The following is a 23,900-nucleotide window of genomic DNA, read 5'->3' as shown; positions in this document are numbered from 1 at the left end:
GTTCAACTAAAAACCTTTTTGCTTTCTGTGGCTTGCTATGTGCATGTGTGCGTGCGCACGCGTGTGTGTGTGTGTGTGTGTGTGTGTGTGCATGTGTGTGTGTGTTTGTGTGCGAGTGTGTCCGCCCGCCAGCGAGCGTCTGGGGGCTTGACAGCTTTATGTCCCAACTTCAGACAGTCCCACATCAATTAGCCATACCTCTCTTTTTTGTTTCAGAGCCTGCTCCGTCTCTTCTTCTGCCCTTTCCAGGAGGTCTTCCGTCCAAGGCCAGACCTTGTGATGTGTCCCCCCCTCTCTCCCTATCTCCTGCTGCTCTGAGTGGGGTGTGACAGGCCTTGGAACGGGCTGCTGGCAGGCAAGGGCTTCTGGAGCCCCTGACAGCTGCCTGGAGGACACAACCTTGATCCCAGAGCTGTTGGGAGAACACAGAGACGGGCGAAACACGCCGCAGGTTGCAGGATTACAGAGATCATGTTGATAATATGGATAATGGTAGATTAATATACGGCATTTAATGTTGTTAGGGCAGCCTCTTAACTACTTAACCATTTGAACCCTATTTTCTGGAGGGGAACATTGGCTGAAAATTGCTGATCTACAACTACAAGTTCACAGCACCTTGCTTTACAACAATGTCTTGTTTTTGGTGTAGAGGGAAAAGTATGAGACCAAAGTACTGAGCCGACCCCAATCAAATATTTAACTACTTAAACTCCATGTACTTCTTGACTGGGTTAACCCAGGGGTCTATACTTGGCCCCCTCCTTTCCCCCCGTCTCTACACCAAGTTTGTTTCTTTGTTTGTTTTAAATAATGTATTATTGCCATTGTATTCTGTTGTGAGGGCCTCACAAAATCGCCTTTTTCTTATTATACCTGTATGAGTAGTGAAAATTAAAATGAGTAGTGAAAATGAAACCTTCTTGAGTCTCGATTCTTATTATGACATGTCCACAATGAAGACGTAAGGGTTCATGTGGCGAGAACAACCTTTGTTGTAGCAAACGTATAGCAGGCAGCATACTGTATGTGGGGGGAGTGACAGAGCCATGGAAGGACACCCCGGGCACAGACTCAAAGGCTCCCTCAGACAAAGGAGAGGCGACACGCTGACATTTTGAGAAAATGCCAACCGCGACAACCTGCTTTGTGCAAGTTGCAGGAAATCTATTCCTTTTGCACTGCGTCACTATATTTTCCAGGGGCCTTTGACCACTTTCCACCCGGGCGTGTCCCTACATTGGGCCCATACCCTTATAGCTCACAAGCGTGAGCTTGTAGATCAGATATTTTCACCATGTGACGCCGTCATAATGACATTAGTATAAAATATGACAATAGCATACAATAGGGGCTTAAGCTGTTTAGAAAAAAAGTAGCGAGCGGAGAGTAGACACTTAACAGCCACGGGTTGCGGGAACGCGCCGTCCTACACTCTGTGGCAATTTTAAACGGGGTCAGACTAGTGAGTGTTTGCTTGAGTGCTTCCTCCGCGGGATTAGAAGATAGTGACGGGCGGCTGATGATGGCCATTTGAATAATTGTTTTCAAATGCCTGCCTTAACATCAAAATGCCATTACTTGCTATTCTGCACATTAGCTTCAGTGACGAGTGCTGGGGACGTGCGCGTTGTCGTTGTGTATATATGAGCGCGCACGGCACGTAATGGCAGGCACTTATGCACGGCCATGCAGAATCACTCAAGATGGGAACGTATAAGTGGAAGCGTGGAGACAAACACTTCACATAGATAGGCTAATTAACTACACGAGGAAAGGATACATTGAAACTACCTCGGGACGTCGGTAATAGCCTCACCGTGGCGAGGGTTTGCGTTCTGTGTGTGCGTTGTGACGGACAGACACTAGTGCGTGTCTGTGTGCATCAGTGGCTGTGTGAGAGAGAGTGGAAGTAGAGTGCATGAGTCAGACAGAAAGTCAGGAACAAGCTAAATGCATGTGCAGATCAGGGTGGACCCATATTTTATGTACGTGTGCAATTTTATCCGTAGTCGTACAATCGTACAATTGTGTTTACAAAAGATATTCAAAATAGCCCATCTACAAGTTCACAATCCATCGTGATGTGTTGTGAGCTTGAAGATCAGCACTATTCGCTAAACATTATATCGGCAGATTGTTTAACTGTTGCAGCACTTTGACTGCAGTGCTACTACATTTGTTTTTTTATGTTTAGAAAAGTTAAAATTGTACCCCCAAAATCAATTACTTTATTCAAATAGATTGTTATGATTAAATCGATAAATACGATTCAGTGTAGGGACGCATTGTGAGCTTGTAGATTAGCCATTTTCAAATGGCCTGTAATGTAGGCTATATAGGGCTGAAGTGTTTAATTCAAGTAAAGTACAAATACCTCAAACTGTACTTAAGTACAATACTTAAGTAAATGTACTTAGTTACTTTCCACCACTGCTGCGTGGACAGGCTCAGATCCACTCCAAGCACCGCATTCTGTCAAGAGTTGCTCTCATAGCCTCAACCTAAAGCTGTCCAACACTCAACACCCTCAGCTGACAAACACCATGCACAAACCATCACCCTCCCGCCACCATCAACCGCCGAATCTCCCTGAGCCGCCAGAACAAGGCCCTTTCCCTTCACACTCCAAATCACTACCGCTATTACAGAGGAAAGACAAGCCATCAAAAAAAAAGCGGGCAATCATCGCACAGCTGGATTAGCACACAGACACAGCACACTTCTCGCACTTTCTTTTCTGTACACACTCCCTCTCAAGCCCTTTCCCCCACGCGCCGTCTCTCTCTCCCACCCTACTCTTCTCTCCGAGGGGCACTTGTCTCGTTCCGAGATGGTCGCTAAGCAACTTGCACAACACAACAGAAGCATAGCTTCTCCAGCTCGGCGGTGCCCCTGTGGTTTAAAGACAATCAAATGCATGAGTGTGTGCATTCACACGGAAGTGTATGTGAAAAGGTGAAAGCTATGAATAATTTCCATCTCATAAATGGGAGCTAATAGTGCCCAGGGCTTTTACGAGTAGCCCCTCTCGGCTCATGAAATAATCCTGAAATCATCACTGGATTATTACGGGTCATCAAAATCTGATATAAGAAATGAAGGTGTGGAGTGGAAACCAGGTGTCAGTGTTACTTATTATGACATTAGAAAAAACAAAACTGAATCAAACTTTACTGCGAATATCATAAACCCACCCGTTGTACCAAGAGCTGAAGGGTTGTGACGTTTGGAATCAACAAGCCGCAGACATTTAGCAACGCCTCCGGGTAGAAGGTTAAACGTCAAGTTACCTTGGCATTACAAATAACACTTTCAGCTCTTCAGGCAGCATTTTAAAAGAACTTAGTAATAGAATTTAGACTATGTTCAGGCTGACGGCCCACATCAGATTTTTGGCCTATCCAGATTGGAATGTCAATATATATATTTTTTAAATCAAGTCTGAAGAGCAAAAACATGCATGTATGGCAGAGAATGACATGCCTAAATCATACATGTGCATACCAGTAGTGGAAAAAGTACTCCAATTTTATACTTACAATACTGTATCAAACTAGAGGCCCTCACATCTAGCTTAAAAAGTCCAGAATTTTACTCGAGTAAAAGTGCAAAAGTAATGGTATAAAAATGTACTTAAAGTACCAAAAGTAGAAAGTATTCATTATGCAGAATGTCCCTTCACAAGTTTTGAAATGTACTGTACAAAATTAAATCTTTTGAAAACAGCAGATCTACTCACACACTCACAGATCTACTAACAAGTTCACAATGCGTCTCAACGAGACACATTGTGAGCTTGTAGAGCGGCTATTTTCAAATGGCTGAAATGTATAGGGCTGAAGTGGTTAATGTATATTATTTTGTAATAATCAAAATCTACAAAGTAACAAGTAACTAAAGTTTTCAGATACATGTAGTGGAGTAAAAGTACAATGTCTGGATCTGAGATGTAGTGGAGTATAGAAGTCAGTAAAAATACCTCAAAATTACACTTAAGTACAGTACTTAAGTAAATGTACTTAGTTACTTTCGACAATGTTTCATCGGCCGACTGGTTTGTCCGGAACTAAATTCTAGTTTGTTGCACTCTGTTGGAGTTGGAGCATTTGCATCACTGAACTCTGCTAAGAAATTGTGGTCTTAGCAATCATTATGAAATGTAGTGGAATAATACAACACAACAATTTTAGTTTACATTTGACCACAATATTTTAGCGTCGTTCCTTTATTTCCACAATTTCAAAATAATGTTTATATTTCCAAAGCTGCCGCTGTGACTTGCATTTGTGTGTGTCTGTGTGTGTGTGTGTCTGTCTCTGATTGGCTTACCCTGGAATTCTACCCTAGGTTAACCAATCATTACTCCTCTCTGCTACTTTCACTTTCTTGGGGACGTGCTTTCATGTTAGTGTGACAGCACATGACCTGTAGGTTAGATGACAGGAGGGGGAAACTGTTCAGTTGGAGAACATAACATAACGCACCCATTTAAATCACAGTAACTGGAACAGTGTTACTGAATGGTAAAGGGTAACTACATCCGTTATTAGTAGAAAAGTAGTTGCGTTACAGTAACGCGTTAGTCACAACACTGCTTATAAACATTCTAGATCTTTACACATGCAGTATCAGGGGTTCTCAACGTTTTTGGCCGGGGACCCCCGGAAATGCTTTGGCAATGTCTCGGGACCCCCGCCCCGCCCCCTCCCGACCCCCAATATAAATTGACTGCTACAATAACCTTAAACCATTTTGGGCGGGAACCCCTTTTGGTGTTTTAAGCATTGTTATAATTTGGCTATTGAAAAATAGCAGATCTACAAGCTCATAGCACGCCACCGAGTGGCGCGCTACGAGCTTGTAGGTCTGCTATTTTTGAAAAATCGTGAAAATAAAATTTAAAATAATTTGGGGACCCCCTAAAATAATTTGGCGACCCCCCGAGGGGTCGCGACCCACGGGTTGAGAACCCCTGCAGTAGATGAAAGGCTTTGGAGTGGGCCTGGCTGATCACCTGTGTGCTCATTCTACGGCACACTAATCCCAGTAAGCCAATAACTGTTGCATTTAATTAACCCTGCAACATAAGCATTGACCCAGATATAAAAATGTAATTTAAATATGATTATCTGTAGACTAATATGCTAAAGATACCAGTAATTACACAAGCACATTGATTAAAAAAAATAAACACTTCACAGATGGTTGAGGTTCAAACTATCAGTTCTTCATGGCTTTACAAAAATATACATTTGATGGATGGATGTGCAAAGTGATGCAACACTTTGGCACACACACAATAGTTACAAAAACAGAGTTAGAAACAAGAGATCCTATTAATCAGTTTACAGAATTTAAGCATGGGAACAAATGGCAGGTAAACTACAGTATAGCAAGTAGGACTCTTGGGAGAAGCCTAAGGCCTGACTCACACCTTTACAACAGACTGATGTATAGCTGATGCATGAGACTTATTTACTGATGCATGCTCACAATGCATTTCCAATGGGAGTCACATGGTTGGACACATTTGTGTTGTATGAGGGGGTGGGGGGGCAGTCGAAACACAGCCGAAAGCCATACAACACAAATGTTGTGTCAAACCATGTGACTTCCATTGGAAATGCATTGGGGCAAGATGTAAACAAACCCTTTCTTTACATCTAGCAAGCATCAATGTTGTATGCTAGATCGAAAGGTGTGAGTCAGGCCTTGCACCTTTACAACAGACTGATGTATAGCTGATGCATGAGACTTATTTACTGATGCAAGCTCACAATGCATTTCCAATGGGAGTCACATGGTTTGACAACATTTGTGTTGTACGGCTTTCGGCTGTGTTTCGACTGCCCCCCACCCCCTCATACAACACAAATGTTGTGTCAAACCATGTGACTCCCATTGGAAATGCACTGTGAGCTTGCATCAGTCAATAAGTCTCATGCATCAGCCATACATCAATCTGTTGCGAAGGTGTGAGTCAGTCCTTAAAGCCACAGACAGTGGGAGAAGCCTTACACAGCCACAAACGGATAAACAAAAACAGTCCCACAGAAGCCAGTCAGTCAGGCCAGTAGCAGGTCCAGAATAAAGGTTCTAGCTCAATTCACTTTCAATTCAAGTCATTTCTACACATTCAATGGGACGAAAAAAAACAGACATTAAAGTCATACTGTGTAGCATTCATTTCAGTAGTCTTTTTGGTGACATCTTTGGTCTATCTATGCCTAGGGTTCCACCGGTTCCCAAACATGGGTCGGGACCCATTTGTGTAGGTTTTTTTTGTTGTTTCCTACGTTTTGTTTTTTATTATTTCAAAACATTTAAAAAAAAACGTTCCCAAAGAAGGAAAATAATCATGAATTAAAATGAATTTAATAAATTATTTTTTTCTGTAATTTCATGAAGAAATAAAAAATACACCCGTTGTGAGCTTGAAGATCTGCCAATTTCACTAGTTTGAGTCACAGGTACATGTCTAATTTCTATTTTGGGTCACGCTCACAGGCTAAAAAGTTTGGGAACCACTGGTCTAGAACTGTGACTTGCAGAATTCAGTTTGAAAGAAAACCATGGAATTACTGTTCCAAAATGGATGCTGCAGGGTCCCAGTGCTGAGCATATTGGCTGGAACAATGTGGAAAGACAAATATATATATATATATATATATATATATATATGAATTCCGGTACATTTTCGGTGCCATTTGGGCATCTGTCTGGGACAGGTATCTGCAACTAAATATAGTGTTCAGAGAAGTAGTCAAAAAAAGGTGGGGGAAAAAAAAGGTTTGAAAATGTTTTAAAACATAAAATTCGGACTCGACAAAAGAACTTGAAAATTAAGGCAAATTAACCACTTATTGGTAATAGTGAAAGCAATTTGAGCCTCGTATGTGGAACACTCTACCCGACCACCTGAGAGCACAGACCGTGTTTTTTAAAAAAAAAGGACTAAAATCCTTCCTATTTAACAATACATTTTGTTCAGCTGTACTGGCTAATTTGCCTTTGTGCGACTTCATTTCTTGCTTTATGCTTTTACATTTCTCTAGTTTTACAGTTGCGGTTTGTATGTTGTTTTTACACAATTTTTTACTCTGTAGCACTTTGAGAGGTTTGTGTCAAATGTGTTTCAAAAGTGCATTATGAATAAAATGTATTCATATTATCATCAAGCAATATTTATCACTGAGCCAAACCCTGCTCCAGGGACTGTTTGTTTCTCTGTGGATCTCTGGTCTCAACCTGAGTGCAGGTGGTCGTCATTCACGAGGAATTGTCAAACTCCCTGGTATAAAAACATTAGTCTTGCGTAGCCAGACAACTATTCCACAATCTCTGAATGCTATAGAGTCTGGAACTACACCTCCTGAAATCCAAGCAAGGAAGCTGGCATTTCCGTTCATGAAAATATATTTTAAATGTCTTTACATTTATAATATCAATTTCTGCTAAGCAGCAAGCTAAATATGCTTAGATGGTTTCAATTTATATTCAGATACATTTGCACGACTATAAACAACGAAATAGAAGTGTGGAGGAGGCTTCACTTCCGCTTTATCGCTTGCTCGTGATCAGAGCTCCAGACTGTATGAAAAATGTGGGAGGCAACAGTCTGGCCACACGGTATATTAAAACATTAACCATCATCTTGGCATAATAGGTTCACATAATCATAGATTTTAGTTACCAACATGGCAACGATACTAGAGGCACAATTGACTGAAGCCTTCAGATAAAGAACCTTGTCCCAATCCAATCCAGGGAATAGCAATCAACTAACTCGGTGGTTCGCAAACCTTTTAATATAAAAGGACCCCCATAACTCTGAGAGTTACAGACCTGTAATCGTCCATTTGGAACACCCCCCCCCCCCCCCCCAAAAAAAACCCAATGAACTAACTTAACCACTTGAACCTAATGTCTCTATTCTTCACATGTCACAGTAGGTGAACATTAAAGAAAAAAAATAAAGTAGTGGGCCACTTATTGAGCCCTGGGGGACCCCGCCGATCAACAAAGCATATAAAGTACCCGACGTCAAAAAACACACACCCCTGGGTCACACAAGTGTTTTCCCCATTCAAAATCCCATAGACTTCTTAAACATCAAGCACTGTGTTCCAAAAATAAAATTAAAAATATATCAGTTCCAGCTATTTTACTCAATTTTAGTTAAGAGGCATAAACTGACAGTTAAAAAAGGTACTAATTTATCCAGAGAGTACAAAAATAAAGGACCGCCTAAATCAACTGCAATTCTCAGGCACACCTGATCAGCACTGTGGCTGCGCCAGGCTAGATCAGCACCACATTCATGCTGCATTGGAATATTTCCTTCTGTAGGAGGGGAGAGCTTTGTCAGTTCTCAGAACAAACTAAATAACCACACACACACACATACCGATCACAAATGTTACAAAATCTAATTAACTTCAATCACGTGATTTCCTACTCTAGCTTCTTTCCAACACCACTCTACTTGTGGGTATATTCACTTTTCAGCAAATACAAACATATTACATCAAATATAACTAACGACACAGAGCCACCACTGGACCCTTTTTCTTTTTTTTAACAGTTCTTATATGACGTAAAAATCGATGGGATTTTGAATGGGAAAAACACTTTTGTGAAACGGCGGGCTTGGGTTTGGCATCAACACTCTATAGCACTGGTTCTCAAACAGTGGACACATTTTTATGGGTCCATTTATTTCTATTTCTATTATGGTTTCCTATATTTTGTTGGAATTAATAGCCTATTATAAAAAATTACAAAAAGTCACCATTCCCCCCAAAATATGCCATGAATTAATTAAGTAATTTCATGAATAAATAAAAGGAAAATAAAATCAAAGAAATTCCATGAATTAGAAATTTCTAATTCCACAAACTTCTACACAACCTTGAGGGAAAAAAAAAAAAAAAACAGGCTTGTAAGGTTCTTTATCTGAAAGTTTCTATTCCCTGGATCCTAAAAGAAGCATGGAGGACTGTTCATACTCCAGTTTAAGGTGATAAGGTGACCACCAAAACGGTGTTAGTAAAAACAGATATGTGTTTGTGTGAACGATGACCACTGGCATGACGTCATATTGTAGTTTTCGGTGGTCACCTTATCACCTAAAACTGGAGCATGAATAGGCCTTTAGTCGGCCAATCACCTGTGACGTGCAGTTAGCCGTGTCGTCATTCCTATATATTCTCAAAGCACACATCATCACGCGGCTTGTTCTAGCTGGGTTTGGTTCCGTTGCGGTTGGACGGGGGTGGGGTGGTGACGGTCAGAACGGTGTACTCTAGGCCTCCACCGCCGGCATGTCGCGGTCCTCCTCCTCCTCAGCTGCGTCAGGACTACCCAGTGGACCGGCCCACCACAGGCTGAGGGCGTTGTCGTGCCGGACACGCCCCGGCGGCGAGGAGGACAACACCGCTTCGCCCCCCTCCTCGCCCGAGGACGCCGAGTCACCGTCGCTGTCTCCGGGCCCCGAGAACTGCCGCTGGCCGCTGGTCGTCGCCAGCAACGGCATGGAAGGATGGATACTGGGTGGGGGGGTGGGGGGGGGGGGGGGAGGGGGAGAGAGAGAGAGAGAGGGAGAGAGATACTATTAACCAATTTAGACCTGAGGCCAATTCTACAAATATCTTCCAAACTGTTTTCTGAAATGTTTCTATATCAGTGGTGCTCAAACCTTTTTATGTCAAGGACCGCCATAATTATACATATTTGGTCCCCCCATCCCATCTCAAAATATTTTGTTCCAGGGACCCCCAGAAGCAAAGATTTGAGTTCAAAATGTTCACTTTATATACACTATATATATGTTCAAAGACCTGCACACATTTCCGCACTATGAGCTTGCTATTTGCGATCTGCTATTTTCAAATAGCCAAAGTATGAAATGTGGTTAAAGTGGTTCAAATCTAAAAATGACAAACAAGACGCTTTCCCGGTTTTAACGGGTTAACGGAGAGAGAATGGATGGTGAAACGAGGAATAAATGAATAAGAGATAAACGCCCAGTGTGGAAAACATTAAAGAGCAGCTGCAGGCTACAAAGCGAGACGGCTGATAAATGTGCCCGGGCTGTAGTGAAAGATATCAATGTTTAAAACTCTGACATATGGGACTGGCGAGCATCCACAGATTGCCGTTCTCACGTCTCTTCATGCCAGATGGGTGGCGGGTGGTGGGGGGGGGGGGGGTGATCACACAAAAGCCAGAAACTGAGGCAGCAATCACACTTTAACTACAAACAGACATAGATAGTAACATACATACATATATATATATATAGCCTGGTGTTGCTGGGGTTATTTGGCTGACAATGTGTCGTGAAGAGACATGCCAATCTCCCTTACCCTACAATCAAAGTGTTGAGATTCTGGTACCCAGCATTGGCTGGGTAATTGTTGGGTCTGAAAATCGACGTTTCGTGTAGACAGTCGGAGACTCCCCAAGTCGATGGAGATAGTTTGATTTGAGCAGTATATATATATTTTTTGCCTGCCTTTTGTGCCTTAGCAATCACGTCTTTGGTTGATTTCCATTAATCCAGAATTAATACTATTATATTTACCGTATGTTAGCTTCTTTTAGCTTCCCGTCGCTAGGCAACACTTGCTTCCATGGTGTGACGTTATAGAAATCGCCTAACTCTGTGCACGTGCACGCACACAATTTTTAGTGGCTTTAGAGGCTCAGATTGAGGTGATATGGGGTGAGGGAAGAGCGTATATTGTGCCCAGCGTGGCCGTGGGGTCTACCTAAACCTTTAACACACTCACTGCCAGCTATTAATAAAATAATTATCTGTTAGGATTTTTCTATGAACCACTTATTTTGACGGACCCGGAAACCGGAAGTAGACTTACAATGACGGACCAGAGATTTAAGTTTCACTCGGCGAAGGCCGTGCGATCGTCACTACTTTGGTTATGGGCCGTCAAATAAAGCTTGTTTTGACCAGGGGCGCAATCTGGGAAAGGACTCCGAGATAAAAGGCATTTGAAAAGCTGTTCACAACGAGTGGATACGCGCAGCAATCTTCCTTACGGTACATTTTCTGTTTACTTCGTTGCCTAGCAACCCAATGCTAATGTATGTAGCATAACGACCAGGGTCCATCATAAACCACTATAAAGGACCATAAGACGTAGATCTACGGCACTGGCACTCAGCCGCTGAATTGGCTATGACGAAGATCTACGTCAATAGCAGTGTGTTGTTACTGATAACAATCCCCAATAAATCTATCAGCCGGCAGGCTAAGCCTGGGAGAAATAAATAAATAACAGTGAGCAAACTACGAAAGTGAATCAACCAAAATGCGTGCAAATGCGGTCAACAAAATGTATCGCTCCCATCTCACCCTACCCCATGATCCAACCATGAAGGTGAGCAGGCAAGGACTGACATTTGCAGCCTACTGAAGGCCACCCACAGAGGCACTCCCACCAATGAAGCGCCAACGCGTCTGCCTACATTCATCACCAATCAGTCACCCATAAATCAGTGCTCAAATAAATATAAACACACTCAGTGAATGTGTTAAAGATAGGAGCCGACTGATCTGAACTCTAACCTGATGCCATTGGTGCAGTCTCTGTGGGCCGGGAACTGAAGCTGTGGTTGTAGTAGCATCTCACTGCCATCGGTGGTCGCCGTCTGGGTGTCCCACACGGACACCACTCCCTCCGTGTCCCCGCTCAGCAGATAGCGGCCCGACCTGCGTGCACATAACACAAAGGACAGGCGGTTCTCAAACGTTTTCATGTCAAGGACCCTCAAATGATCATGCAATTTGCCCACGGACCCCCCGTCTGAAAATAGTTTTTGCCAGGGATACAAGATTTGGGTTAAGATTTGTGAGTTTGTCTTTCTGGTCATGAATGTGAGCTAGGTCAGTGTTTCCCAAACCTTTCAGGTTGTGACCCAAAACAGAAATGTAAGGTTTCATGACATTCATTTTCATTTATTTTTCTTTTTTCTTTTAGGTTTTATGACCTCGATTACACACAAAAAACCTGAACTTTGAACATTCAGTGGATTTTCTGTGGTCTGGGAATTTCTCTGTCCGTGAAGCCTTTTGAGCTGCAATGAGGCAGTGGCTCAGGGGTAGAGTGGCTGGAGATGGTAAACGCAAGGTTGTCTGTTCGAACCCGGGCTCCCCCAGAATTAGTGTCGAAGTGTCCTTGAGCAAGACACTGAACCCCAAATTGATCCTGGTGTGCTGGTTAGTGCCTTGCATGGTTTCCGCCGCCATCGGTGTATGAATGTGTGTGTGAATGGGTGAATTGATGCACAAAAGCGCCTTGGATAAACGCACTATATAAATGCACCATTTACCATTTAATGAAAACAGGCAAAACAGTGAAAACAGTGACATCTGCTGGCAAATTCCTATGTATGGGATTTGTGGACTTTTACCTCACACTCAGTCAGAAAACCCCAGACCACAGAAAATCTACAGAATGTTAAAAGTTCAGGTTTTTTGGGTGCAATTAAGCTCAGAAAAACGTAAGAAAATTTACAAAAACCTCATTTTTTTAATGTCACAATCCCTTTAAGATGTTCGCCCGGGACCCAAACTAGTGAAAATAGCAGAACTACAAGCACACAAACGTGCCACGTTAAGAGCTTGTAAATCGGCTATATTCACTATACTTATAATTTTATTTATGGAATAACTACTCAAGGTGTGAACGATAAAATTTGGTTCGTGACCCACTGTTTGGGAAACAGTGGGTCACAGTTTCTCAACATCGGGGTTGGGGAAACTCCAGGAGTAAAAAAAATTACCCCTATTGGTCTGTAACTGAGAGTTAAATTAACAGTGAGGATTGGGGTCCCGAGATAAAAAAAGAAAAAAAAAGAAAGGTAAAGAGTATCCTGTGGCTTAATGCATCAAACTGTGTGGTTGAAATGGGCTCTGTGCACACAGAATAACTCTTCCTACTTCCGGGCCGATTCCCTACTTCCTTCACAGGTGTTACAGATGATACTAATTAAAGCTCTGTTCAATTATGGGCACGTTCGGAAATAGCGCACTGAGCGCACTGTGCAATGCAAACTAATAGGCGAGTGTGCTCCGGTGCGGTATTTCTGAACGCGCCCTTAGTGTGCAGTGGTTCTCAATTTTTTTAATTTCAAGGACCTCAATGACTGACAAATGGAGTGTGCAAATGGAACCAAATGGACCCGTACACTCTCAGAGTTACACACCCGCACAGAGCCATTTGGAACCCACTCAACTTAAGGACACTTTGAGAGCGAGCAGTGTTTCCAGTGAGCCAACACACACAATAGCAGCACCCTGACTCTGTCTGACCAGAATGGAACAGAGCCTTCATTAGTATCAGTGGTAAAACCTGTGAAGGAACAGGAAGTAGGGAAGGGCCCCCAAGTTCTTTCCAAAATGGCGTGCGTGCATAGAGCCTATTCAAGAGGCGGAGAATCACTGAGCTAGGACAACTACTAGCTACGGTCAACTCACGGGTCCAGGTCAAAATAGATGCGCTGGTTGGTGGCCACCTTCCTCCGTAGAGAGAACAACACTTGGCCCGGCTCCCTCATGTCCCAGCACAGGATTTCTGGGTCCTACACATGGGGTCAAAATAATTCATGAGATTTTCCTTGTGCTTAGAATAATGACGAGGCTAAGTGGTGATATTTATTTACCCGTTCATTTGCCCAGACATGCGTGTTTTGCGTGTAACAGCTTGGGACTTTGTAGTTTCTTTCTACCCGACAGATTGGCACGGTGCTTTAGTAGACGGGTGGATTTTAATGACTAGTATAAAAGAACATTCAAAGCATAAGGCTGCTCTAATAACGCATCTTCTTATTGGGTGGGGGGGGCACTCAAGGACAACTAGTGTTCTTTTGCAGACACAAGGGTAGACATGCCAACCTAGCACTTTAATATCAAGATTACATAATTAGAATTATGTAACCCAAATCCCACACAGTATCAGTACCAATTACTCCAGTACTTCAGTAACAGGCTTATTAAAAGGAGCGCTTCATCTACTTTAAACCTTTATCTTCATATAATTGGGCCTCGCTAATTCTCATTAATAATGAATAATAAAATAATGAATGCATACATGCAATTTTTATATCGTTTTTCCAAGATATCCTAAAGTCGCTTAAAAGGCCGCACCAATTCCATCTACTCTTCGTCTCATTGGTGGGCTGTGGACAGTTCAGAAACCTGCGCTGACAATTATTGATGTACCTGGTAGGCGGGTTTCTGAACTGTCCACAGCCCTCCTTTGAGACACACAGCGAGGAAACAAGTGCCATGGCTTTTGGCCAAATGAGATGCCTATTCAAAGGTTTAATTTTCAAATGACTGCTATAGCGCCCCCCTTTGGCCATTGGAGTAAGACTGGTTTCAGCGCAATTTGGCACTGTAAAGTTTCATAAACATGTGACTCTGCATGTATGTATTGCGGGGCAGAAGAAGAATTCTCATAAAACAGCATTTTTCATTGCCTCATAAAACCTTAATTTTTAAACTTGTGGGCTTCACCTCCTCTACCATATTGCCAAGTTTCGCGAAAACTGACTGCACAGTTAAGCCAGAACTGCATTTTTTGGCAGAAGGAAAAAAACAGACAAATACAATTCGGATCCCTTAAAAATTCCTAAATCTAAAATGATTCATGCATGCGTAAAACCAACTAAAACTAAACTGAAATCAAACACCAAACTGGAAACGACACAAAACCTAGAATATCAATATTTCGAAACTGTAATACATGTGGGAGAGAGACGGTGTGTGTGTGTGCGTGCGTGCTCCAGTCTTTCACCTTGCGTCCTCCGGTGTACAGATAGTTTCCGTCGGGGGAGAAGAACAGGTGGGTGAGGCCCCCGTTGTGCCGGGTGGGCAGCAGCGCCAGCAGGGCGCCATCCTCACAGGAGTAGAGGCCTGCGCTGCGCGAGTAGGAGCCACAGGCGTACACCGACATGCATGGACTGAAGGCAAAGCAGGAGATGATCCCGTTCTGTCCCTCCTGTCCCTTCACTGCAGAGGTGGAGATACTAAGTACATTTACTTACAACTTAGTTTTTTTCAACCAAGTTTCATGTTTAAGGTTGTCATTAGAAAAAGGAACAAACACCCGCTGCCCCGCACAATGTCTTCAAATGCAGTGAACCAACTATTAACCCATTCTGACCTGAGGTCAGATTCTAAAAATGTCTTCTACAATCCCGACGGTTTTCTGAAAAAGCTATCTTTCTGTGTCAGTCGTTCTTCGATTTTTCAAAAATGGCAGAACTACAAGCTCGTAGCACGCCACTCGGTGGCGTGCTATGAGCTTGTAGATCTGCTATTTTTCAATGGCTAAAGCATAACATAATGCGAACACCAAAAGGGGTTCCCGCCCAAAATGGGTTAATAGGGAAACAGCAACGATGAAGATAGCCTGATGAAGGCTGCATAGGCCGAAACGTTGCGGTTTCCCTATTAAAAGTTGGTTCACTGCATTTGAAGACAGTGTGCGGGTGTTTGTTCCTTTTTCATTGTACATTACATAATCGTCATAATCATCCCCTTGTTGAAAAATGTTCATAATACACTTTTGGAAATAGCTTCAAGCTCACAATGTGTCACGGCGCAACGCGTTGTGAGCTTGTAAATCGGCTATTTCCACCAATTGTTTTACATATAGAAAGATATTAAATATATGAGTCATTTCCTTGTATATTTAATTTATTTCTCACACCAGCCCTGTGCAACTTTTACGACGTTTACGATGTATAAATGCCAAACAAATGCATTTATTTCATTTATGTCCCAATGTTCAATGCCAAAAACACAATTAAATCATTAATTGCAATTATTTGTGTGACAAATAAATCACTCGAGTAAAAATGTCATGACCGTGGCAGCCCTAATGAGGACCTGACCAGGAAAACAAATACCACTGCACTTCTGAAAAAGGCAACAAAAGATGCTGCATAATATTTCCTGAGGACACTCAGGAAGAACAGAGAATCTGCTGGCGTCTTTTTACCGCTGTCCCGTTGAGTTAGTGCTGAGCTAGGGCATTTCGCTGTGTTTTGCCAGTTGCAGTGTAGGAGAAAGAAAGGGGCTTCAGGGTGTCATAAATACTGCAACCCCCCCCTCCAAAAAAAAATAAATAATTGCGGCCCCTCTTCCGTCTCTCGGGGACATCTTACAAGAGAAAGCGTTTCAGGAGAACCCACGGCCTCCTCCTCAGTGACTCATCCCACCCAGGTCACCACCGGTTTGAACTGCTGCCCTCGCCCCTCAGGCAGGTGCTTTAAAGTTCTGCTCTGGTTTTGGTCAATATTAAGTAGTTCCGGTCATTTTGTGGGGGTCAATACAAATGTAATTTGTATTGTTGCCCTATTTAAAAAATATTAGCGCAACTTTCGTTCAACTTTGACCACTATCACATGGAACTATTTTTTTGGGCGTAGTGATATGGACACAAAAAACATAGTTCTGTGTGATAGAGGGGTAAAAAAAGAACGAAAGTTGCACTAATATTTTAGAAATAGGTCAACAATACAAATTACGTTAGTTTTGTGTGCGCTGTGTGAGCTTGTAGCTCACTATTTTCAGTGTGCGACACCGACAATTAACTAGGTATAACTCAGACAATACAGGCAGGCCAAGTCTATCGACTTTTATGCCCTTCCAAGAAACCAGCACATGGCGACATGATTGACATCCTGTGGCAGCCAAGTCTATGGACTTTTAATGTTTGCTTTCAGCAGTGGCGTCATGTGGCAGCCACAGTGGGTCACTTATTGTGATAAATATTGGATCGTAATACTAATAATGATAATGGATTGCTTTTTTATAGTGCTTTTCTATGCGCTACGTGCCTACTCAAAGCGCTTACAATGGTCCATTGATTCATACATTGGGACCATGGATTTAGTTTAGCGTATTATGAAGTTTTGGTATTGTTACATTCATACCATTTAGCATTTCTTCTCTCTTCCCCCACAATGCTCTTTGTAAAATTTGACATCTATAGGTTGAGTCTTGGCAGGATGCAGCATATATTGCATTTCAGAGCACGCAGCGCAACTTTCTGAAGCTATAACTCCAACACGGTGTCTGTTAAGCGACACTAGACTGAACTAGAGGCACACTTTCTTGCAGTAGCAAAGTTATGGGACAGTCCTCATGAGAATGAAATGTTCTAAGATATGCCACACACCCACACAGAGACACCATCTGTTACTAATCATGCAGTTGAAAGAAACAGGGAATGTACACACAGTAAGATATGATAGCTTGAATTCGCCAACATTATCCAAAATTCTTCTATGATTAATTCTGTACCTTGTCACCGCTCACAATTACTTGCCATCTGGGTTATGATTTCTATGGTTTTATAACGATTTCAAAAAGGACCATACCAGTGGTACGATACGTGTGCTGAAAATATCTTACATTATTGCCAATGATATTCCGAAGCATAACACCGTTTGTTAGATGTTGGTGTAATTCCAAATTTTTCCTATCTTTTAATTCAAGCTTTCAGCTGATAACGGTAAAGTCACCTTAAATCTACAGCTTCTCGTGCTGATATTTCTGCCGTGTCTAAGAAGTAACTTCGACTAAACTTTTCAAATCAATCCACTTTCAGCTACCTTAAAACTTTTGACAAAAAGTAACAGACTTCCTATCTCAAGCCAAGTTTGTTCTCGTTCATTTAAAAAAATATATATACTGAAATGAGTGGAATCCAACGTCTACCTTGAAAATCTCAACAAACCTCGGTATGCTTTGGAAAATGGTGGGCGCACTGAACGAATGAAGTACACCGTGGATAATACGGTCATTTGGCCACACCAGTGTGGTCCTCGGCTGCAGCTGTCGCGACGGCTCACCTATGGTGGGTCTCTCCTCGCAGTCCCTGCCGGGGCGCTCCGTGTGGAAGACCCTGACCATCTTGTCGAAGCCGCAGTAGAGCTGCGAGCCGTCGGGGGAGAAGCGGATGGAGTGGGCCGCCGTCATCTGGTCCAGGTGGTTGTAGGGCCGGAAGCTGGCGCGCACCTCCCCATAGAAGGCGTCCCACACGTGCACCGGGGTGTCGCGGCTGCTACTGGCTAGGCTGGGTTCAGACGGGGACAGAGGAGAAAATGGAGAGAGAGAGAGAGAGACACAGACTGTGAGAGTGCTAGAGAGGAGACAGGATTTCAAAGTGGAAGCTAATACACAATGGTGTGTAAAGTAACTAAGTACATTTACTTAAGTACTGTACTTAAGTAAAATTTTGAGGTATTTGTACTTTACTTGAGTATTTCCAATACCGTTACTTGTACTCCACTACATCTCAGAGGCAAATATTAAACTTTTACTCCACTACATTTATTTGAAAACTTTAGTTTTTAATTACTTTGATTCTGGACTTTTACTTGTAAGAGAGTATTTTTATATTGCAATACTTAAGTTCCACCACTGCTAATACACAATGTATTATGCACGCGTTTATCATTCCTGGATGGCAATTTATGTCACAGCTGGTAGGCATTAAAACGCATTAAATCACACTTGTGCACTCACAGTCGCACGCACACATCAACAAATACAAGCGAGGAAGCAGTGTGCCGAGTGCAGTGAAGACACAGGGACAGGACGACACATAATCCGCCGTTTGTTCATAAAATCATCGGCGGGTGCAATAAAGAAAGGTTAAAACCTGTTTGTTTCCCCACACCTGTACTCTGACGGGCGAGACCGAAACTCATTACAAAGGGAGGTTGCCGGGATGCCGTTCAGCACGTAATAGTAACACATTAACCCATTTTGACCCGAGATCAGATTCTAAAAATGTCTTCTACATCCTGACAGTTTTCTGAAAAAGCTATGTTTCTATGTCAGTCGTTCTTCGAATTTTCAAAAATAGCAGACCTACAAGCTCGTAGCGCGCCACTCGGTGGCGCGCTATGAGCTTGTAGATCTGCTATTTTTCAATAGCTAAAGCATAATGTAACAGACGTGATCTTGCGTTGTGTTATGAAGTCATAATGCTAACACCTAAAGGGGTTCCCGCCCAGAATGGGTTAAGAAAGAAATGCAATTTCCTCGCTCCAAAGCAATTGGCACCTTATCCATCTGGATGCAACTGAGCACCGAGATCAATAAAACAGCACAACACACATCTGAGCCTTTGCTAGTGCATAGAAAGCATATCTATCAGCACAGCATCCATTATAGAAGACGACCCCAACGGCTCTCCCTTTATTGATTCAACTCGGGCCACAAAATACAGAGGCATGACTTTTTAGCTCCCAATTGTTTGGCGTTGAACAAACGGGCGCAACATCACTGCGGCTCAATTAGACAAAAAGAAATTAGACCCTACCAACGCTGGCCGTGTTCTGTTGCGGGGCCCTCTGAGCCCCGGCTTTGTTCCAGTGCAGGGAAATGCCCAATTATAATGCTAGACTGCTGCTAGCTTGGAGCCCGGCCCAGAACTCAGCACAACTTAGCAGAGCTACAGCAGCGGCCCTCTCTTCCCTCTCTGCGGGAGGAAGCAGCAACAAACACATCACTTCTGGCAGATGAAAAGATCCAGTAGCGAGGGAGAGTGAGGGGAAGAGGGCAAGTGAAAAGGAGAGAATAAAAGAGCAGAGAGAGAGAGAGAGAGAGAAGGGTGGAGAGATAGAGACTTATTGTACACAAGTCTCTCACTCACCGCAAGCCATTATCTGAACATGAATCACACGACAGCACCGTCTAGTTTACAGACAAGTTTGGCTCCTGGACATCTCTTCTGGGCCTGTCCAAAAGCCTGGCTTTCTTTGTCCTAAAGGAAGACTGCCTGAAGTGTGGCACTGATCTGATAAGGATGAAGGGCACACTCTACTGTCAGCTTCTAGGAACGTTCTCATCCTCATTACAGACAGTGAGGTATAGCGCTCGGCTTGTTTTACTATACTTGTTGTGAAGAAATCCAACATTTTAGGACATTGGCAATTTTATCAATGCCATTTATTTTATTATTATGTTTTGTGCCATGTGTTGCATTGTGAGCTTGTAGATCGGCTATTCCAAAAAAATAATAATAAAAATAATAATAATAATAAATATAGATTAAAAAAAAAGTATTGGAATAAAGGTGCAATATCTGCCTCTGAGATGTAGTGGAGTAGAAGTACAGTATACTCCAGTAAGCACAGTACTTGAGTAAATGTACTAGTTACTTTACACAACAGGTTCCCAACCTTTCTATAATCACAGACCGGCTGACAGTTCATAAAGTGTTCGCGGACCGGCATGAGGGGCGGGGGGGGCGCAGCGTCGCCTATCATCGTACCAAAAGTATATATCATTGACCTAAAAGTTGTTATATCAACATGGATAGTAGTTTTTTTTCAGAAATGACTGGTCATGTGGAAAACTTTAGTTAAACATGCAAACTGCAGAGTGACGCATTACTTTACCTGAGTTACATCATCTTCTGATGCTTGAATGATTTGAAATGAAATAATAATCCTGTACCGTGTAGTGTTTTGTTTCATTAGCGCGAGCGTGACAAAATAGGCTACAGTTTGTTGTTGTTACACTGCTGCTGCTGCTGCTCTGAACACACGTGACGTCACTGTTATGCTACGCAACACGGAAGTAACAGACTCAAAGCAGTTTACCAGTAAGACGCCTGAGGGCGAGAAGAGACGGGGCGAGACGCGAGGTCGCGTGCATACATCCGCATCATTGACGGCAGACTGCTGGGCGAGCACTGGTGCTTTGGCATGGGGGGTCAGCTCAACATGGAATAAATTCTGTACTGGCCATATAAGGAGCATGTCTTGAGTGTATAGGGTTTGATGAGGTCAGATCAACATATGGAATGATGTCAGAACAGGTCAGCTCCATACAGTATATGGAAATCTAAGGGTGGTAGTGGGGACTCTCTTGAGTGTACAGGGTTTGATGAGGGCCCAGGTAGGCCTTAATTTTCGGGCCTGATGAGAACTCTAGTTTTCGCCGGCTGCCGACTGCGGCTGCACTAATAACTTTGGGGCAGGCCCGTCTAGAGTTTGAATGGACAGGTATAAGTTAAAAGGGAGACATCGAAGAGGAATGATGGATGGGGAAGGATCAATATATGGAATGTCAGAACAGGTTCTGACTTATATCCATATATGGAGATCTAAGGGTTTGAGGTCAGATGAGTTACTGGCCAATATTGATGCCATCAGGGAACTCCATATATGGGCTTAACTGCGACAGCAGGTCGCATTTACTATATATCAATCTCTGATGATGTCACGTGATGTCACAATGACCTGGGCACCATATATGGGGGCTTATATCAGGTGATGTCACAATGACCTGGGCATGGGGGCTTGCCAGGGGTGACCAGGGGGCTGATGTCACGTGATGTCATGATGACCTGGGGGCTTGCCTGGGGTGAGTGACAGGGAGTTAGGTGTCATGGGAGGGGATTGTGGGTTAGGTGTCAAAAATGCAAGGTTTCATAGTTAACTGCGACCTTTGGTCGCAAATAAACCACAGTCAGTGACGCGTCGCTGACGAATCCTTGGTATTTTCATTCGACCGGGCTGAGTCAACTTTTCACCGCTATTTGGAAAATCCTGGTGACGGTCGGGAAAACGTGGCATTCCCTTCTTGTGTACTTTTGGCCTCAGTATAGTAAAACAAAGACACACACCATCAGACAGACGAACACGTGTAAGGGCCTAAGTGGCTCTTCCCATGCATTAATCACCTCCTCTATGTTTACACAACTGTCATGCTAAGGACCTCCAACCCCTGACCCCCACCCTCCTGTCCTCTCACCCAGGAAGGGCTGCTTGATGGCGGGGTGGAGCGGTGCCCACGCTGGGCCCTGATCAGAGGGAACGGTGGGAGGCCGTGGGAGGGTACTGGAGGGAGGTGGGATGATGGGAGTGTGGGGGCGTGCACGCTGCTGGCGGCCAGCCCTCAACTCGTTAGCGGGGGCCCCAAGCCTTTTGTTGCCACGGTAACGACAGGCGTTCTCCACGGTAACGGGTGTCACCGATCGTCGGTCGTGCCTCGGCGCACACGCACAAAAACACAGCCGATGTCATAATCACGGCATTTTATAGCCGCACGGCAGGATGCTGCCTCTCACACACTCACACAGCAAGACGGAGAGAGAGCGACAGATGAAAAGAGAACCCCCCCCCCCAGTCTGGGAATCATAAGGCTCTTAAGGCGTCCGTCTGGAGTGCTGGTTGTTGGCTGAGTCACTGCTGTAGAGCGCAGCGGCTCTGGAACAGCTTCGCTGGGCCGCGACAGACGCACAGGCAGCAGAGAGCCAACGCTTCACTTCTAATGAGAAGACAACACGTTTTAAACAGTCTCTCACACGCTGGCAGACAGCTCCCACAACCCATACCAACACAAAAGCTGCACGGATCAAGCACCGACTCACACGTACAGCACACACAGCCTCTTCCTCTGTTCCGACTTCCGACGCTCAAAGACTCGAGTGCACGGGGAACGCACGGCGGCGACACAGTCGAAGTCGAGCATGTGCACACACAAACGAGTAATTTTTAAGGCGCGCATGGCGGTTGCCTCCCATCTGTGGACTCTGGCTGTCTAAACCTCCGACAGCATTGTGGGGTGTAGAAAGTCCAGCATGACAAAGATAACACTATGAATACTATCTAGAGCCCAAACCCATACCATGTGTTGGCGGCCAATGCCGATCACAAATTTGATAACTGATGTTTCGACTGATATGAGTTTAAAGGTTTTCTCATCAATTTGAAAAACTTAAGATTTCATTAGTGTAGGTATATATTTTACTTATAAGCTGCATAATTGCCGATACAAAGGTCATCAAAAAAGCTGCTTAATGTTTTTTTGTTGTTGATTGTAGTGTAATAAAGGATAATGGAACGTAAATGAATCTGTTTTTATTACGGATCATTAGAAAGCACTTTGTTTATTAGTCACACGGTGAGGGGGAAATCGAATGGTAGCCCTCTGAATCGGAAGGTACCTAGAGATCCCCGCCCCTAATAGGCCGTGTGTGTGTCAGACTGTCAGTGTGATAAAAGAGCTTGGACTCACAAGCAGGACTCTGGATCCAGGGAGTTCATCTTGGGATACCAACAGTAGTCGTAGATGGTGTCTCCCTCAGCCATTCTCAACACAGGACTCTGCCACCAGGAGGAGAGGGTGGGAATGGAAGGAATGCAAGGCACACCAATGTTACAAGTTACAACATTACAGGTCTCTATACCAGTATGTCCAACAGTTACTTTTCAGAAAATGGGGAAAGGAACCTGTGTTTCAATGGATCCATTTTAGACTAGTTATTGTTTAGTCACAAGCTCGTGTTAACACAATTTTGGCCTTGGACGTGTATACACGTCTTATCAAATCAAACCGCAGGTGGCCGTGGACATGTATATATACACGTCTTTAGGGCTTTTTTATTGATATAAAACCAAAAATGTAATAAAAAAATGTTTGGCCTCTCCTTCTGCACCATACTCCTTGCTGTTTCACGCATGTGCGCTGCCATTCACTTCCTTGTTTATGGCTCAGAAAGAATGATCCAATGGTTATTCCGACGGAGCATTAGCCGACATGCGGGAACAACGGTCGGACTAGCACTTGAACATGCGCTGCTCCCGTGCTTGTGGTTATGGTTAGGTTAGGTTAGGGTTTGAGGTACAGTAGGTTGTCGGTCTAATGACTGTCGGACCAATAATAGTGTCGGAACTAAAGCCTGCACCCCTTGAATCTCCTAATCTAGGGAACTCTCCATGGTTTTGACCAGATGGGCAATGTTCTGTCTTCATTTATGACTTCAGCATGCCTCTCGTTTGGAATATTAACGCTTCTAGAGAGACTTTAGAGTGATCAGCGCGAGGTAAGAATGGAAGAT

At 43.6% G+C, this 23,900-nt stretch overlaps 1 protein-coding gene across 3 annotated transcripts in view; it reads right to left on the bottom strand.

The window, feature by feature from the left end:
* Positions 1-276: 276 nt before the first annotated feature.
* wrap53 (WD repeat containing, antisense to TP53) overlaps positions 277-23,900 on the bottom strand; it is a 30,837-nt gene continuing 7,213 nt past the window's right edge. Inside the window, exons 6-13 of one of the 3 annotated variants that reach the window (XR_013788684.1) lie at positions 23,078-23,166; positions 17,893-18,116; positions 14,826-15,040; positions 13,505-13,608; positions 11,594-11,737; positions 9,173-9,551; positions 4,333-4,428; positions 277-412 (exon numbers count right to left, since the gene is read on the bottom strand). Coding sequence is in view for 1 of the 3 variants with exons in the window: in XM_079491492.1 (XP_079347618.1) it covers positions 9,308-9,551; positions 11,594-11,737; positions 13,505-13,608; positions 14,826-15,040; positions 17,893-18,116; positions 23,078-23,166 (1,020 nt within the window). In the remaining 2 variants the exon portion in view is untranslated. Of the gene's footprint in view, positions 413-4,332; positions 4,429-7,908; positions 9,552-11,593; positions 11,738-13,504; positions 13,609-14,825; positions 15,041-17,892; positions 18,117-23,077; positions 23,167-23,900 lie in introns of those variants that run through there. The other 2 variants (XR_013788685.1, XM_079491492.1) reach the window with 2 other exon arrangements.

The sequence above is a fragment of the Electrona antarctica genome (genome assembly GCF_951216825.1).
Source record: "Electrona antarctica genome assembly, chromosome: 21".
Taxonomy (NCBI): domain Eukaryota; kingdom Metazoa; phylum Chordata; class Actinopteri; order Myctophiformes; family Myctophidae; genus Electrona; species Electrona antarctica.
The sequence above is the reverse complement of the archived record's forward strand: the minus strand, read 5'-3'. Positions and strand labels throughout refer to the sequence as shown.